Source organism: Macrobrachium nipponense, chromosome 46 (assembly GCF_015104395.2).
Source record: "Macrobrachium nipponense isolate FS-2020 chromosome 46, ASM1510439v2, whole genome shotgun sequence".
NCBI lineage: Eukaryota > Metazoa > Arthropoda > Malacostraca > Decapoda > Palaemonidae > Macrobrachium > Macrobrachium nipponense.
The window spans coordinates 1,810,194-1,829,759 of NC_061106.1; the positions used below are offsets into that span (position 1 = coordinate 1,810,194).

The 19,566-nt window shown below is 45.9% G+C and overlaps 1 protein-coding gene across 1 annotated transcript in view; it reads right to left on the reverse strand.

Moving 5' to 3' along the window:
* The window catches only part of LOC135214541 (ankyrin repeat domain-containing protein 49-like), a 70,298-nt gene extending 53,086 nt beyond the window's left edge, over positions 1-17,212 (reverse strand). The window contains exons 1-2 of the mRNA XM_064248916.1: positions 17,198-17,212; positions 16,752-16,952 (exon numbers count right to left, since the gene is read on the reverse strand). Coding sequence (XP_064104986.1) covers positions 16,752-16,952; positions 17,198-17,212 — 216 coding nt within the window. The remainder of the gene's footprint in view (positions 1-16,751; positions 16,953-17,197) is intronic.
* Positions 17,213-19,566: the final 2,354 nt, after the last annotated feature.

Here is a 19,566-nt window from a genome sequence, read left to right on the forward strand (position 1 = left end):
GCCTTAATCAACTAATTTGGAAATTATAGATGGTTATATATAGTCTAGAACAGTTAAACATGTTGTATAAACCAAAATAATGCAAATGGCGCAAGATCGCTCTTTTGTATTTTAAAATACAATAGTAATATGAGAATGCATACAATATTATTGGATATAGTGAAGTACAAGTAAAGCATAACTTTTAAAAGATCTACTGTTTTCCTCCGGTAGTAACTATCGCGATCTGCCGATTTGGGAAACCTAGACGGTACGCTAATTTTATGCCGCGTGTATGGATGCGACCCCTTTAAATTAGCTTCAAAATTAGGTTTCAAAAGTCGCATGATATGCGAGTATATACGGTACCTTAATTCTGCAACAAATTGGAAGTCTCTAGCACAATATTTAGATTTATGGTGAATTTATGAAAAAACTTTTTCCTTACGTCCGCGCGGTAACTCTTCCGAAAAAAATCATACATGCGATTGTGGTAATGTTTTTGCACCATTTTAAATTAGCCGTTACATAAAGTTTTTATATATGGAAATGTTCGCAATTTCATGCACAATACAACTAAAAACAACCCATGGTTGTAGCTTTTATCAGTTTTGAAATATTTTCATATAAAAAATGATAAGTGACAAATTTTCAACCTTCGGTCAATTTTGACTCTACCAAATTGGTCGAAAAACGCAATTGTAAGCTAAAACTCTTATATTTTAGTAATATTCAATAATTTACCTTCATTCTGTAACAAATTGGAAGTCTCTAGCACAATATTTCGATTTATGGTGAATTTATGAAAAAAATAACATTTTCCTTACGTCCGCGCGGTAACTCTTCAGAAAAAATCATACGTGCGATTGTGGTAATGTTTGCACCATTTTAAATTAGCCGTTACATAAAGTTTTATATATGAAAATGTGCACAATTTCATGTAGAATACAACGAAAAATAATTAAAGGTTGTAACTTTTCTCATTTTCGAAATATTTGCATATAAATCACGATAAATTGAAAAAAACAATGTTCGGTCAACTTTGACTCTACCGAAATGGTCGATAAATGCAATTGTAAGCTAAAACTCTTATATTTTAGTAATATTCAATCATTTACCTTCATTTTGCAACAAATTGGAAGTCTCTAGCACAATATTTCAATTTATGGTGAATTTATGAAAAAAACTTTCCTTCCCTCCGCGCACGGATTCTCCGCCATAAATCTCCGAATTGTGTACATCGCATTCTCGGAAAATTTGCTCCGTTTCATCTTAGGCCTTTCATAGAGTTTTATATATGAAAATGTGCACAATTTCATGTAGAATAAAAGGAAAAATATTTGAAGGTTGTAGCTTTTCTAATTTCCGAAATAATTGCACATAAAAAAAATTTATACAAAAATTTCGACATTTGGTCAACTTTAACTCGTCCGAAATGGTCGAAAACTGCAATTGTAAGCTAAAACTCTTACAGTATCATAATATTCCATCATTTAACTTCATCTTGAAACAAATTCGAAGTCTCTATAACAATATTTAGATTTATGGTGAATTTAAAAAAAATGTTATTGTTATAATACAATTAAGTTTGTTCATACTTACCTGGCAGATATATATATAGCTGTATTTTCTGAAGTCCGACAGAATTTCAAAACTCGCGGCACACGCATTGGGCGGCCAGGTGGTAGTACCCATTCCCGCCGCTGGGAGGCGGATATCAGGAACCATTCCCATTTTCTATTCATATTTTATCCATGCCACTGTCTCCTGAGGGGAGGAGGGTGGGCACTCTAATTATATATATCTGCCAGGTAAGTATGAACAAACTTAATTGTATCATAACAATAACATTTTGTTCATGAAACTTACCTGACAGATTTATATATAGCTGAATCCCACCTTCGGATGGTGGGAAGAGACAGAATAGGATTTTTAGGAAACTAAATTAAGTAGATAATATACATCTTGGTTAGTAGATAATATACCTGTTAGCAAAGTAGACTCTGTGATTACTGTCACTTAAGCCTGCTTCTGCTCAATCAGAGTTGCCAGCCAGGTGGAGACCTGTAGTCTGGATGCTCTGTCAACGGGGACGTGACCACAACGTGACAAGACCATCGAACCATACATATGAGGGCTATGAAGCAACTGACCACCACCTGACCAACTAGACAAAAGACCCCCTGAAAGTTAACCTAATAGATGGGAGATCTTCACACAAGATCTCACCAACAACCAAAAACACAACATATTAAAAACTAACACAACATATTAAAAACTAACCTAACTCCTAACTAAGGGATAGGGAAAGAGCTACCTCCAGCCCCCAAGACTGTGTCTGCAGAAATGTAAGGTCCAAGAGAACTACAGTCTTCGTATATCGTTCTCACATCTCTTAAGTAGTGTGAGGCGAATACAGAATTGCTCCTCCAAAAGGTGCCATCAAGGATGTCCTTGATCGACATGTTCTTTTGGAAGGCAAGAGAGGTAGTGACAGCTCTGACCTCGTGAGCTTTCACTCGCAAGAGGCTCAAATCAGTCTTCTGGCAAGATGAATGAGCCTCTTTAATGACGTCCCTCAGAAAGAAAGCCACAGCATTCTTCGATAATGGTAATTCAGGTCTCTTCACAGAGCACCAAAGATTACCTGAGGGACCTCGTACCTCCTTCGTTCTATGAACGTAGAACTTGAGAGCCCTGAGAGGGCACAGGACTCTCTCTGGTTCTTGGCCCACTAGACTCGACATACCCTTTATCTCGAAGCTCTTGGGCCAAGGGTTAGACGGGTTCTCGTTTTTAGCCAAGAATGTGGGACACAAAGAGCAGACAGCGTTGTCTCCTTTGAAGCCCACTTGGTTACTAAAAGCTTGGATTTCACTAACTCTCTTCGCCGTCGCCAGAGCAGTTAGGAAAAGAGCCTTCTTTGTCAAGTTACGAAGAGACGCTACGTGAAGAGGTTCGAACGGACTGACTCAAAGTCTAAGAACCACATCTAAGTTCCATGAAGGCGGCCTCGCCTGAGGAATCTTCGTGGTCTCGAATGATCTCAAGAGGTCGTGAAGATCTCTGTTGTCAGAGAGGTCCAGGCCTCTGTGCCGAAAAACTGCCGACAACATACTCTTGTATCCCTTGATGGTTGGGACTGCCAATTTCTATACATTCCTCAGGAATAACAGAAAATCGGCTATTTGGCTCACAGAGGTCGTGGAAGAGGAAACTCCCTCCTTTCTACACCATGCCCTGAAGGAAGCCCACTTCGATTGGTAAACAGCTCTTGACGAGGCCCTCCTTGCGTTGGCGATTGCTTTTGCAGCTGCTTTAGAAAAACCTCTCGCTCTGGCCAGCTTTTCGATAGTCTGAACGCAGTCAGACCCAGAGCGGAGAGGTTTTGGTGATACCTTTCGAAATGGGGCTGCTTGAGTAGACCTTTCCTCCAGGGCAACGTCCTTGGGAAGTCTACAAGGAACGACATGACCTCTGTGAACCATTCTCTCGCCGGCCACATCGGGGCGATCAGGGTCAACCTCGTCCCTTCTGAAGCGGCAAATTTCCTCATCACTTCCCCCATGATCTTGAATGGTGGGAAGGCATAAAGGTCTAAGCCTGTCCAACTCCAGAGCAGTGCATCTACCGCGATTGCTCCTGGATCCAGGACCGGGGAGCAATACAGAGGAAGCCTCTTCGTCCTCGACGTCACGAATAGGTCAACTAGAGGACGTCCCCACAACTTCCAAAGCTCCTGACAAACGTCTTGATGCAGGGTCCATTCTGTCGGCAGGATTTGGTCCTGTCGACTGAGAAGGTCCGCTCTGACATTCTGCACCCCTGCAATAAATCTCGTCAAGATCTTGACTTTTCTCGCACTTGCCCACAGCAGAATCTCCCTTGCCAGGTGAAACAGAGGCCGGGAGTGTGTTCCTCCCTGATTCTTTAAGTACGCGAGGGCTGTGGTGTTGTCCGAGTTGACTTGGATAACTTTGCTTGTCACCTTTTCTTCGAAGAACTGCAGCGACAGGAAGACCGCTGCCAGTTCTTTCACATTGATGTGCCAGGCTACCTGTTCCCCTCTCCAGGAGCCTGACACGTCTTCCCCTCCTAGTGTTGCTCCTCAACCTGAAATGGAAGCGTCTGAAAACAACACTAGGTTGGGGCTCAGAAGGTTTAGGGATAAGCCCTCTTGAAACTTCTGAGGATCGAGCCACCATCTTAGATGGCTTTTCACAGAATCGGAGATCTTCAAGATCGCATTCAGATCCTCTTTGGCCTTCCATTCCTCTGCAAGGAAAAACTGGAGAGGCCTGAGGTGCAGTCTCCCCAAGGAAACAAACTTTTCCAGCGAGGAAATGGTGCCAAGCAGACTCATCCATTCCCTCGCCGAGCAAGTTTCTTTCCCCAGGAAGGCCGAAACTTTCTCTAAGCCTTGCCGCTGACGTTCCTGGGACGGAAACGCCCGAAAAGCCACTGAATCCATCTGAATCCCCAGATACACGATGGACTGTGTCGGGGTCAGATGCGACTTTTCGAGGTTGACTAGAAGTCCCAGGGACTTTGCTAAGGCTAACGTGAACTGAAGGTCCTTCAGACACTTCTCCTCTGACGACGCTCTGACGAGCCAATCGTCGAGATAGAGGGATACTCTTATCCCTGAAGAGTGTAACCACCTTGCTACATTCTTCATGATGACGGTAAAGACCATCGGAACCGTGCTCAAGCCGAAACAAAGGGCTCTGAACTGCCAGACTTTGTTTCCTAAAACGAATCTTAGATATTTTCTTGAAAGAGGGTGGATTGGAACGTGAAAGTATGCATCCTGCAGGTCTAAGGACACCATCCAGTCGCCCGGTCTCAAGGCTCCCAGAACAGACTGAGGCGTCTCCATTTTGAACTTTATCTTTTCTACGAAAAGATTGAGCCTGCTTACGTCTAGGACTGGACGCCAACCCGACGACTGCTTCGGTACCAGGAAAAGTCTGTTGTAAAATCCTGGAGACCCCAGGTCTACGACCTGTTCCACCGCTCTTTTCTCGATCATCTGATCTAAAAGATCGAAAAGAATTCGCCTTTTCTCCCCTTGATATGACGGAGAAAGGTCTCTGTGAGTTGTGGATAGAGGAGGAGGTTCCAAAAAGGGGATCTTGTACCCCTGTTCCACGATCTTGAGGGACCAAGGGTCCGTATCCTGATCTACTCCATGCTCCCACAAAAAACTTCAGTCTGGCTCCGACTGGTGTCTGAAGGACATGCTCTTCATTTAGTAGCTTTGGGCTTGAAGGAAGCTCTTCCTCTTGAAAGCCCTCTCCCTCGAGGAGCTGCTCTCGAGGGAGGAGCTCCACGAAAGGGTTTAACCTTCTTAGGAGGTCGCACAAAGGAGGACGTAGAAGTAACTGCTGGACATCTCGAGGACTGTGCTAAGAGGTCCTGAGTAGCTTTCTCTTGCAAGCTACTTGCCAGGTCCTTTACCATAGTCTGGGGGAAGAGATGGTTCGAAAGAGGAGAAAAGAGCAGCTCCGCTTTCTGAGCGGGCGTAACCGATCTAGCGGTAAAATTGCATAGACGAGCTCTCTTCTTAAGGAACGCCGTTCCGAAGTACGAAACTAACTCTTCCGAACCATCCCTGACGGCCTTGTCCATGCAAGATAACACGCTGGACAGCTCCCCCAGACTGAGCGAGTCCGGGCTCCTAGATTGCAAATCCAGGACTCCCAAGCACCAGTCCAAGAAGTTGAAAACTTCGAGAGTCCGTAGAAGTCCTTTTAAGTGATGGTCCGTTTCAGTAGGCGTCCAAGAAACCTTGGCTTTAGACAAAAGGGACCTCCTCTGGGCATCTACCAGGCTAGAGAAATCCCCTTGGGCTGACGAAGGGATCCTCACACCCACGTCTCCTTTGGTCTCGTACCAAATGCCCCCTTTTCCACTGAGTCTAGAGGGAGGAAGGGCGAAAGTTGACTTGCCCTGATCCTTCCTTCGATCCATCCAATCCTGTAGTTTCTTGAAGGCCCTCTTGGTGGACAGAGAAGTCTTCATCTCCACAAACTCCGGGGTCTTACAAGACTTGGATGACAAAAACTGCGAGGGTGGAGACCTGGGAGCTGCAGGCTGAAACTTGTCTCCGAAAGACGAACGTAACAGCCGCACAAGTACCTTGTAATCCGAGACGGACGAAACAGAAGGATGTTCCTCTTCAATCGAGTCCGCCGGACTACTCAACTCTCCTTCTTCCCTAAGAGGAATAGGAGACCGCCCATCCGGAGAGGGCGTACGCCCAGCGGGTCTGGCCTTGATCAGAGATCTCCGCTGCTTGGAAGCAGAAGCTTCTTCCATGAGACCGTCCTTACGTCGGTCCTCACTGCTCGAAGGAGGCAGAGCGTCTTGACAGCACTGAGCGTCCTGAGAGACGACCGAGACTGCCTTACTTCTATCTGAAGTGTCCTTACGCTTCTTACAAGAGTGACCAGGTTTAGAAGCCAAAGCGTCTTTCTGAGCGCTTATGAACTCCTTATCATAAGGAAAAGCGTCCCTCCGAGCGTCCACACAAGCGTCCTGCTGAACGTCCTCATCCTGCTTGGCGTACTCCGAAGCGTCCTGGAAAGCGTCCTGCCGAGCGTCCTCCCGAGCGTCTTGTCGAGCAGCCTGCCCAGGACGTCGAGAGGGAAAGAAAGCGTCCTGACAACAAGCTTTCCTACCAGGAGAACGAGATCGGAGATTAACCGAAGGAGACGCAATCGGAGAAAGAGACGAACGCGGAGAGGGAGAAGGAGACTGCTTCGTCCTCTTGACAGGCAGCCTGACGTCCTTCCTCCGCTTAGGCTTGACTGCTGCTGGGCGAGTCTTCTGAGCCATCAAAGTAGATAACTGGTCCTGAAGGGACAAAAGGATGTTCTTCGTGGGCGAAGAACCAAAAGAAGGAGCAGGACTGAGCCTGCGAGAAGACGAGGGGCGAGGGGACGCCTCCTTTCTTCTCACAGGTACAGCTACCTGCTTCTCCAAACAGCGACTACATATAGCGCTTCTCAGCGTCATCACCGGATGACATCCTACCTCTCTTCTGAGGCGGAAAGGTGTCATACGAATCCGGAGAAGAGCGTAACGAAACTGGAGAGATAGGACATGAAGCGTCCTCACTACGAAAAGTCCTTTTCAATGGACGCGAGTCTCTCCGAGCGCTCCACCCCTTGCGTGCCTCAGAGGACGAAAAACGGTCCTTCAGGATGCGCGCCTGTGCGCGCTCCTTGGCAGCCTGGGAACTTGCAACAGGGCCTGCCGAAGGGACGCCAGATCGGTGGGGAGCCCGTAACCCTCTTGCGGCTTTCGACATATCCACTCCCTGAGTCCTGGGAGTCCGATAGCGGTCTAGGCCTAGAGGCATTATGGGGCCGATCTGACGCCCCCTCCACAACACTAGGGGCACGATCACACACTTTCACTGAGCCAGTTTCTAAGTCTAACACTTTTGATTCTAGAGTGCGTAAAGACTCTAAAATCAGAGAAAGGGCATTACCTTCTCCAGACACAGAATCAGGGCCCGAAGGCAACATCACAGGTTCAGGTGAGACAAAATCTACTGGGGTTAATGCAGGAGAAATGTTACTTCCCTTACCTTTAGAAGAACCGCTCTTGGAGGAAGACCTCCTGATCCTATCGCGTTCCAATTTACGCCGGTAGGAATCATACACCTTCCATCCATCATCGGTCAAACCTTCACATTCATTGCACCGATCATCCAACAAACATACATGCCCCCTACACCCCATACATACTGTGTGGGGATCTACCGATGATTTAGGTAGCCTCACCTTACAATCACTCTTCACACACACACTCTGAAACTCACTGAACTTGATCCAGACATCACGTTTACAGAAAAGCCAATCCAAAATAAAAGAACAGTCCACTATTGCGCGTGCCAATCCAACAATCCAGAATCAATACCAAAAGACAATCCAGATACTTAAATGACGAGTAAATCCAAAAATCCTAGGCGGAGGTACTGCAAACAGTTGTTTACAGCACCGGCGACAGAAAAAATATGAATAGAAAATGGGAATGGTTCCTGATATCCGCCTCCCAGCGGCGGGAATGGGTACTACCACCTGGCCGCCCACTGCGTGTGCCGCGAGTTTTGAAATTCTGTCGGACTTCAGAAAATACAGCTATATATATATCTGTCAGGTAAGTTTCATGAACAAAATATATTTTTTTACGTCCGCGCGTTACGAATTCATGCATCATTTTGTGATAATATTTTCTCTGTGTTGCTTTTATCGTTTTACAATGTGTTATATACCAAAAAGATCGCAATTTAGTTTGCATTACAACGAAAAACAAAGTAACTTGTTACCTTTAACCGTTTTGCGCACAGCGCGATTTGAATACAATTATATATGAAATTTCGTTTTTGTGCTATTATATATCGCATTATTTATATATGATAATGATAATTTTTATCATTTCTGATGGTTGCATACTAAACTTCAGGCAATGACAAAAAAAGGAGCCAAAAATGAACTCCTAATCTTCAAAAGTAAGCGCGCTGTGATTTTTTGAAAAAATTATTTTTTCCGCTTCCACGCTCACTCCAAACCGGCCCCGGCATTCGGGAGAGGTTTTGATTTTTACCGCTTCGGTGTTTAAGGGTTAATTAGGGTCGTCCTAGGGGTAATTACTGGATATACACCCTATCTCCAGTGCTAAGGAGTCATGATGTCCGTCGAGATCAGACCCGGCATTGAGGATAGGGTTTGACATTAAACTTTCCCCTCGCTCGACCACGTCAGGTACTAGAGTTCTACGGGTGAGGTGGCATGCCGTCCATCCTCACCCTCCTTCAAATCCCAAGATTTAGACTAAATCATGTCCAAAACCAAGCCAATAGTCGTCATCATAGAATCCATACCTTATAGGGGGAGGAAGGCAGAAAGATGAAATGTTTTTAGTAGAAGAAAAAGGGCGGACTTATTTCGTTGGATCAAAAGCTGGGCACAAAGGCCCAGCAAGAAAGCAGTTCCCACCAGGCATCAGGGCCCAGCTGCTGAACCCTAAGCCCCCCATCCTCAGCAAGGCATCAGCATCGGGGGGGCCTTCTTACAGGGGTTGATGAGCTTGGAAGAGGTCTAGGACTAGGAGCACGACAGGTCCGAGCAGCCGCACCCTCCACTGCACTTGCACTTGCACTGATTTTAGCACTGTAACTTGTGATTTTAAGATCTCTCACATTCGACCATGATTTCTCCCTGTTTCTACGAGGGATTCTACCTTTACCAAGGGCTTGAATGGTCGCTATCATGTCCTTTAAAGTTGGACCAACACCTGTATCAGTAGGGGGAATAGGAACTATTACTACGGAAGCAGGATCACTAGCAAGGGAAAGAGAATTGTCAATTCCCTGAATATTTCTAGAAGAGCGAGACATACTACTCTTCGCTCTCCTGATCTTATTCTTTTCAAGCTTTCGCACATAGCAATAATATCTATCCACTCATTTTCAGGTAAATGGACACATTCTTGCTCCTATCATCCAACTCATCACTCTTGCCTCTAAATTCATATAAATTGAATGAGGATCTATCAAGGCTTTAGCAAGCCAAGTATTACATCCTCTAACTCACATTCTTACACTCAAAGCTGAGTCAACCCCATGTTTGGAAAATGCAAAAGAGAGATCAAGAATAAGCAAGAGTCAAAGCAATAATATTCTAAATCAAACATTCTCTTATCATCATCATTCATTATGATCTATCATCCTTATCAAGATGATCTACATGCACCCAACAACAAGCGAAAGCCAAAGTGTACTTCACCAAATAATTGTGAAAAAACACGGGCCAAACAAGCGAAATTCCAACGATGTCACTGATGTTGGCTGCAGGGAAGATCTGAGGAATAGTTGGAACGGTTCTGCGTACCTGGGTAGAGGGCGCACAGGTGGTGCACCTGACTACCCAATCAGCGATTGCCGCGAGTTTTGAAATTCTGCCGTGACGTCAGGGACTTATGCTATATATATAACTACCAGGTAAGTTAGATGTTTAAAACTATCAAGTAATGGTTTAAACTTTTGAAATGATATTGTTATGATACAATAAAGTTTCATACATACTTACCTGGCAGATATATACATAGCTATCGACTCCGTCGTCCCCGACAGAAATTCAAATTTCGCGGCACTCGCTACAGGTAGGTCAGGTGATCTACCGCCCTGCTCTGGGTGGCAGGACTAGGAACCATTCCCGTTTTCTGATCAGATTCTCTCTTCCACCTGTCTCCTGCGGGGAGGCTGGGTGGGTCTTCAATTGTATATATCTGCCAGGTAAGTATGTATGAAACTTTATTGTATCATAACAATATCATTTTCATACATTCAACTTACCTGTCAGATATATACATAGCTGATTGACACCCTTTGGTGGAGAGCAAGAGACAGCTAACTACTGACTAGACAGGTAAACAACATATGTTGTAGGTATTTATAGACCTTGGTTCCTACCTTATCAGGTGGAAGACTTCGTGACTGCTGTCTAGGATCTGCTTCACCTCAAAGAGCCTTAGCGAGATAGTGATGTGGCCAAGAGTTCTTGTGGATCTGTCGATGGGGTATCATCCACTTACTGGCATTTGTCAATGGGAGCACATCCGCTTATATGACAACACGCCTTTATTTAAGGAGCACACAACCGATCCCGATCACCCGAACCTAACACCCGTGTTAGTTCTAAGATTGCCAAGAGCTATCCCCAAACTCTTAGCAAACAACCACAAACTCAATAACCACACATACAATAGTACAAAAAAAATTTTTGTACCCCTCTAAAAGTCAGCTGTCACTCGATCTCCTAGTGAAGAGAAGTGAAGGTCGCCTGTGCGACACCTGACACTTCCATGCACAGGAAACTCAAGAACACATCCAACAAGAGGGTTACATACATTATTAAGGATCGGTGCTAGCTCCCTTACCCAGAACCGTCTAGTGCTGACACAAACGGACCCTAGAGAAAAACATTTCTCATACGTAACTCGCACATCTTTTAAATAATGAGATGCAAACACAGAGTTGCATCTCCAATAAGTTGCATCCAAAATGTTTTTAAGTGACATATTTCTTTGGAACGCAATAGAGGTTGCGATTGCCCTAACTTCGTGGGCTCTCACTCTTAAAAGATTAAAAGAATCATCTGGACAATTCTTATGAGCTTCCGTAATAAACACTTCTAAAAAACAAAGAAGGCTAAGCGTTCTTGGACATTGCTCTCTTGGGGTCTTTTACTGAGCACCAAAGAACTTTTTGCAAACCCCCCAACTGCTTCTTTCTCCTGTCCAGATAGAATTTAAGAGCTCTAACTGGGCAAAGGGATCTTTCTGCTCTCTGCCCACACCAAACTAGTAAGTCCTTTTACCTCGAAGCTCCTGGGCCAGGGATTCGAAGGGTTTTCATTTTTGGCAAGAAAGAGAGACTGGAAAGAACAAATTGCAGTCTCTCCTTTGAAGCCGACTCGTGATTCAAGGGCGTGCAACTCGCTGACTCTTTTTGCCGTTGCAAGAGACATCAGAAACAAACACTTTCTAGTGATATTACGAAATGAAGCAGTGTGTGGTGGTTCGAATTCTTCGGAGGATAGAAATTTAAGAACCACATCTAAGTTCCAGCTTGGTTCCACTGACTTTGATGTTTCGAAGGAACGAATGAGGTCGTGCAAATCCTTATCATTCGTTTAGATCTAATCCCTTGTTTCTAAAGACTGCTGAAAGCATACTCCTGTACCCCTTAATAGTCGGTACAGAGAGATGCGACTTTTCTCTAAGAAACAGAAGGAAATCCGCAATTTCGGTCACAGAGGTACTGGAAGAGGACAGCTTCTTCGACCTGCACCAGCTTCTGAAAACCTCCCACTTCGATTGGTACACTCGCCTAGTAGATGATCTGCGGGCTCTAGCAATTGCGCTTGCTGCCTGGCGAGAAAACCCCCTCGCTCTGACAAGTCTTTCGATAGTCGAAAGGCAGTCAGAGCAAGAGCGGGTAGGTTTTGATGGTACCTCTCGAAGTGGGGTTGTTTGAGCAGATCTATTCTGTTTGGAAGAGATCTGGGGAAGTCCACTGTCCACTCCATCACCTCTGTGAACCAAATCTGAGATGGCCAATACGGAGCAATCAGAGTCATTTTGGTTCCTTCGGATGCCACAAATTTAAAATTTTCTGACTACTTCCCCAGTATCTTGAACGGGGGAAAAGCGTAAACATCTAGCCCTGACCAGTCCAGGAGAAAGGCGTCTGTTGCATAAGCCCTGGGATCTTCCACTAGGGCACAAAATGTGTCTATCCTTTTGGAGAGGAATGTGGCGAAAAGATCTATTTGAGGCTTCCCCCAAAGATACCAAAGGCTCTGACAGACTTCTGAGTGGAGTGTCCATTCTGTGGGAAGGACCTGGAACCTCCTGCTCAAGTCTATCCGCTCTCACCTTCCTCTCCCCTTTGACAAACCTCGTTAGAAGAACTACCTTCCTTTGGTTCGCCCAAATCAACAGATCTCTTGCCAACTCGTACAGAGCGAAAGAGTGAGTCCCTCCTTGTTTCTTGACATAAGCCAGAGCGGTCGTATTGTCTGAGTTTATCTGTACGACCTTGGCTCTGACCATGTGTTCGAAGCTCTTTAGCGCAAGGTGAATTGCTAAAAGCTCTTTGCAATTTATGTGCCATGACACCTGTTCTGCCGCTCAGGTGCCTGACACTTCTTTGGATCCCAATGTTGCACCCCAGCCCGACTCCGACGCGTCTGAGAACAATGTCAGGCTTGGGTTCCGTACTTGCAGGGATACTCCTTTGTTTTCTTTTAAGGGAATCAACCACCACTTTAAATGATTTTTTATTTCCTCCGAGATTGGAAACGTGTCCGAGAGCTGTCCTGTCTTCCAACTCCAACTTCTTCTCAGGAAGAACTGAAGCGGACGAAGATGTAGTCTTCCTAGGGGAAAGAACTGTTCGAGCGAGGAAAGGGTCCCCAGAAGGCTCAGCCATTCCCTCGCTGAAGTGCGCTCTTTCCCTAAGAAGCTCGATACCGTGGGCACAGCCTTTCCTTATTCTCTCTTGAGAGGGAAAAACTCGAAAACCCCGAGAATCCATCTGAATCCCCAGATAAACCTACGTTCTTGCTGAGGAATCATCTGAGACTTCTCGAGGTTCACGATCAATCCCAATGATTTTGTCAATTCCAGTGTCGTTGACAGATCCTCCAAACACTGCTTTTGAGACCTGGCTCTGATGAGCCAGTCGTCCAGGTACAGGGAGACGTTTATCCCTTTCAAATGTAAGTGTCTTGATACATTTTTCATCACGTCCGTAAAGACTTGAGGAGCCGTGGAAAGGCCGAAACACAGGGCCCTGAACTGATAGATTCTTCCCTCGAACATAAACCGAAGGTACTTCCTCGACGAATGGTGGATCGGGATGTGGAAATATGCATCCTGAAGGTCTAGGGACGCCATCCAATCTCCTTGACGCAGTGCTGCAAGGACTGAAGCAGACGTTTTCCATGCTGAACTTCTGTTGTTTTACGAATTTGTTCAGCGCACTTACATCCAGTACCGGTCTCCATCCCCCCGAGGCTTTTCCTACAAGAAACAAGCGATTGTAAAACCCCGGGGAGCTGCGATCCAGCACCAGCTCTATTGCTCTTTTGTCCCACATCTGTTCCACCATCTGACAAAGAGTATCCATCAGAACAGGGTCCTTGTATCTGGCGGACAGTTCCCTCGGTGATGTTGTCAAGGGAGGACTGTCCTTTAATGGGATGTAATAACCCTTCTTGATGATTGACATCGTCCAAGGATTCGATCCTATGTCTTCCCAGGCTTTCGCAAAGAAATGTAACCTGGCTCCTACAGGTGTTTGGAGGATAGATTCTCACTTTCCCTTCTTAAAGAGACGGAAGGAAAAACTACCCTTTTCTCGGTTGACTTCCTTCTGGCGATAGATCTAGCTGGAAGGCCTCCTTGAAAGGGCTGCTGCTGAACTGGACGAGCCACTTTCTTTTCCTCACTGGCCACAGGTCTATTTTTCCTTGAGGATTGTCTAAGGAGATCCTGGGTGGCCTTTTCAGTCAGTGAATGGGCAATATCCTTCACCAACTGCGAGGGAAAAAGATGTTCTGAGAGAGGCGCAAACAATAAGGCGGACCTTTGCGAAGGAGAAGACGGCCTTCGTGAGGAAAGCACTGTGAACCGCCCTCTTCTTTAAAACTCCTGCACCGAAGTAGGGAGCATACTTCAGCCGATCCATCCTGAACAGCCTTATCAATGCATGTGAGGATGCTATTTAGGGTTTCTGGGTCCAGTTGTTCCTTTTCATGAGACTTCTTGGCAAGAACCCCAAGGGACCAATCTAGGAAGTTAAAAACTTCTAAAGTGTGAAAAAGTCCCTTGAGGAGGTGGTCCATTTCCGAAAGACCCCATGTTACTTTTGCTGAATTCAAGGCGTGTCTTCTCGATGAGTCTACTAAACTCGAGAAGTCTGACTCAGCTGAAACGGACAGAGACAATCCCATATTCTCTCCCGTTTCGTACCAAATGCCTCTCCTCCCCGTAAGTTTAGCAGGAGGCATACAAAACTGTCCTTCCTAACTCCTTCTTCTTCTTGAACCAGGAGTCAAGAGATTGTAGCGCCCTCCTCATAGATATAGCAGGCTTCATTTTTAGGAAAGAGGAAGACATGTGCGTTTTCGTGCTCAAAAACAGAGAGCGTGGAGAAGGAGCAGCGGCTGGCGTTAAAGAATCTCCATATTCTTCCAAAAGAAGGGACGAAAGAACTTTGTAATTAGAAAATCCTTCCTTCATTTCATCCTCCGAGGCATCTTCTGGGTTCATAGGCTCGGAAGGAGAAGGCTCCCTTCTTTCCTCTGTTTCTTCCCTTACTCTCTTCCTTTCCGAAGAAGCACTTCTAATTGGAGAGGGACTAAGAGTTACTCTCTCTTTGCTAAAAGATTGACGCTTGGATGACTCCTGGCGCCTGGGAGGAGTATTAAGTTCAGAATACTCCTGGCGCCTGGGAGGAGTATCGAGGTCCGAAGACTCCTGGCACCTGGCAGGAGTATGTCGCTCCAAATACTCCTGATCTTTGGAATGCGTATGGTGTTTAGTAGGAGTATTGATCATGGTAGGCGCTTTTCGTTTAACAAGCGCTCTACTCCTAACAGGATCTTCTTCTTCAGTTAAATCTTGGCGCTTGGTTGAAGATCTTGAACGTTGTACCGAATATTCTGGCTCTTTGCGCCTACTCGGAGCCTGGCTCCTGGCTGGCGCCAAACGCTTGACAGGAGTAACTTCCTTTCCTACTTCTCTCCTGTCTAACGCACCGTTCCCGCCGGAGATGGTCGCCTGTGCAACACCTCCCCCCGGAAGGCTCGTTGCGTGTGACAGGGGATCAGTATTTAGATCTTTTAATAGGAAGCCTATCATCCTTCTTACGAGTAGGCTCCTTATAAAGAACTCCTACCAACGAGGCTAATTGTTCCTGCACATTCATTAAAATTTTCCTGGTTGAGGAATCTTTCGAATCAGGAGAGGGAGATCTGGAAGGCGCTCTAGGATCTCCTCCAGACCCAGAGTCTGATTGTTTTCTAGCCTTCTTTATTACCGAAGGCGCATCTTCTTCAGAGAAGCGCTCAGGGCTAGAATTGAGCTCATGTTCTTTCATACTCCTCTTCAGCGGACGGGAAAGTTTTGACTCCTTCCATCCTCTTCTCGGAGAGGGCGAACTAGAAGACGAAAAGCACTCTTGAAGGACGCTTTTCCTATAGCGGTCCTTGGCAGTTTGCGATATGATAGATTCTGCCGAAGGGACGCCTGATCGTTGGGGATTCTCCACAACCCCCGTACGGCTTTCGACTTTCCTTCTCCTCCGGGCCAGGGAGCTTGGAAGAGGTCTAAGCCTGGGAGCGTTGCAGAGACGACCAGACGCCCCCTCCACTACACTGGGGACACTAATATCACTAGCGAAACCACATTCACTTTCCTTACCTTCCAATGCTGCCATTTTTTCCTGCATTTTCTGAAGGGAAGCTCTGAGTTCCGCTATTTCCGAAGCAGAACTAGAGGGATTAGCAATTTGTGAACGGGCTGAAACAGAATGGGCATGATTATCAGAGGAAGAGGCTACAGAACTAGACAGTAAATCACGAGATGTAGACATTTTGCGGGTTTTGCAAGCCGCTTTCCTCTCCCTATCTTTCTCTAACTTCTTCAAGTAAGAAGTTAGATTCTTCCACTCTTGCGCACTCAGTTTCTCACACTCGTTACACGTATTCTCAATCGAGCATTCAACCATTCTACAACCACTGCATGTAGTGTGAGGATCTACCGAAGCTTTCGGAATCCTCACCTTACAGCCCTCATTCACACACACTCTGAAACTAACACTAGAGTCAGACATATTCACGAATTCCAAAACCAAGTCCAAAAAACAGTCCACGATAGCGAATGCCAAACAACGATCCAAGTACGTCACCAAATATCAGCGAGAGATGATCAAAAGCGTTGTGAAAAAAGAATTCTAGTCAGGAGGAAGTAACAACAATGTTGATACCACCGGCGACAGAGAGAATCTGATTAGAAAACGGGAATGGTTCCTAGTCCTGCCACCCAGAGCAGGGCGGTAGATCACCTGACCTACCAGTAGCGAGTGCCGCGAAATTTGAATTTCTGTAGGGGACGACGGAGTCGATAGCTATGTATATATCTGACAGGTAAGTTGAATGTATGAAAAAAACATTTGATTTTTGATATATTACCTTTATAATTTCTGGATAATTACTGTAAGCAGCACGATGCAGGGGTGTGTACCCATCACTGTCTACAGATGATACTGCCTCTGGATGTTGCTGAAGAATTTCCTCAACTACAGACTGTTTCCCATTTTCACATGCCCATAGGAGCTCTCTCTCGGGTGTTGCTAATAAAAAAAAAAAATCAGTTTCAAAGATGAATACATACTACATTTTTAATTCCAATTTTACATTGATTTAGAGGTATAAAAATAAAAAATATACATATGCTGAACACACACACACACACACTGTAACAAACCTCATAGTCTTATACAGTTACGTATCAAAGATGGTAAATTTTGTTTTAATGGTGAATTTTTTTTTACAAAAGTTCAGCATGGCTATGGGTAATCCCATATCTCCGTCCCTGACAATATTTACATGGAATTTTTTTTAGACAAAACTCTTACCAAGAATTTTCCCATAAAGTCATAAGGTTTAGATATGTGGATGATATTTTTTGTATTTGGCCAGATCACAAAAAATCTCCAGGAATTTCTGATTAAACTCAATAATTTAGTCCTTTCTATATAATTTACTGTAGAGGAAGAAAGAAATTGTAATTTGAATTTCTTGATGTAACTGTCCAAGATTAGAATAAAGTTACAGGCCAATCAAGAAAAAAGGAGAACTATAAAGTTTGATGTAGATAAGTTGAGAAATGAAAGAGTTAAACAACAGTATGAGGTGAAGGTAGGAGGCAAATTTGCGGCACTAATTGAATCTCAGACTCGGCCTGAATAAGCCAGTCATCTAGATAAGGAGATAGTCTCACCCCTTTCAGATGCAGCCACCTGGCTACATTCTTCATGAGCCTCGTGAATACTTGTGGAGCTGTCGACAGGCCGAAGCACAAAGCCCTGAATTGGAAAATCTTTCCTTGGACCATGAATCTCAGGTACTTCCTTGAAGATTGATGTATAGGTATGTGGAAGTATGCGTCCTGAAGATCCAGGGAAACCATCCTATCTCCCGGATGAAGAGCAGCGAGAACCGAAGAAGTTGTCTCCATGGAGAACTTCCTCTTCTCTACAAAGATTTTCAAGGCACTTACGTCCAGAATAGGTCTCCACCCCCCCGGTGGCTTTCGGCACGAGGAACAGGCGATTGTAGAATCCTTGGGAGTGGGGATCCTGAACTGGCTCTATGGCCTCCTTCTCCAGCATTTGATCCACCAGATGAAGAAGAGTTCGCTGCAGAACGGGGTCTTTGTACTTGGCTGAAAGCTCCCTTGGAGTTGTAGTTAAGGGGAGGCCTTTCCTTGAAGGGGATGAGATATCCTTTCCTCAAAATAGAGAGGGAACAGTTGTCCGCTCCTCTCTGTGCCCAGGCTTCTGCGAATTCGAGAAGCCTGGCACCTACTATAGTCTGGAGGACTTGATTCTTATTTAGCCCTCTTGAAGGGTCTGATAGCGGGCCTACCACGCTTGTCTGGTTTTCTTCCTCTGAAAGGGGCTCTGTGTGAAGGGCCCCCTCGAAAGGGCTCTTGAGTAGGAAGTTTCTCCTTCCTGACGGAGGAAGCCGCTGGTCTCGCCTCCCTTGCAGACTGTGCCAACAGATCCTGAGTTGCCTTCTCTGCCAGGGAGTGAAAAATATCCTTCACCAATTTGTTCGGGAACAACTGGTTCGAAAGGGGGGCGTAAAGCAAGGACGCCCTTTGGACTGGAGATACGGATTTAGTAAGGAACGAGTTATAAACCGCTCTCTTCTTCAGAATTCCTGCCCCGAAGAGAAAGGCCAACTCCCCCGATCCGTCCCTGACTGCCTTGTCCATGCAAGACAGAATACTATTAAGTTCCTCTGGTCCCAGAAACTCTGGGTCAAGAGTCTTCCTGGCCAATGCCCCAAGGGACCAATCTAAAAAGTTAAATACTTCCAGTACTCGAAATTCAGGCATTCCCCACGTTGTCTTGGCCATCGGAAGGGAATGCCTCCTCGCGGAATCAACCAAGGTGGAGAAGTCCGCCTCTGCCGATGAGGGGAGCCCCAACCCCATCGGCTCTCCTGTCTCGTACCAAATGCCCTGCTTGCCCGAGAGCTTGGAGGGAGGACAAGAAAAAACTGTTTTCCTCACCTCTTCTTTGGACTTAAGCCAATCTCCAACTGTTTGTAAGGCTTTTTTCATAGAGATGGTAGGGCGCATTTTCAGGAAGGAGGATCTCTTCGATGTCTTGGTGCTGGAGAAAAGAGACCGAGGAGAGGGAGGAGCAGCTGGGCTCAGAGAATCTCCGAATTCTTGTATCAGCAGGGCCGCTAAGATATTGTAGTCCGAAAGAGCTACTACTCTGGGGACTTTCTCCTCCGATACTTCTTCGAAGTCCTCTTCCGAATTAACACGAAGGCGTTCGTGAAGACGAGGATACTTCTTCTGCAAGTCTGCCAGGAGAAACACGTCTAGAGGAAACCGAGCGCTTGACGGGAGAAGGACGTCTAGTAGGAGAGTTGCTTCTATCCGCAGAAGAGCGCCTGTCTGGCGAGTCGCGCCTGCAAGGAGAAATGCGGCTGAAGGAAGGAGAGCGCCTGGCTGGCGCCGAACGTCTGCTAGGAGAGGAGCGCCTGTGAGGAGAGGGGCTTCTATCAGGCGAAACGCGTCTGAGAGGAGAGGCGCATTCGTCAGGAGAATAGTGCCTGTCTGGTGAATCGCGCCTGCTGGGAAATGAGCGCCTGGCTGGCGCCAAGGGTCTGCTAGGAGAGGCGCTTCTATCCGGCGACAAACACTTGTGAGGAGAGGAGAGCCTAACAGGAGTAGAGCGTCTGCCAGGAGAATCGCGCCCGCCAG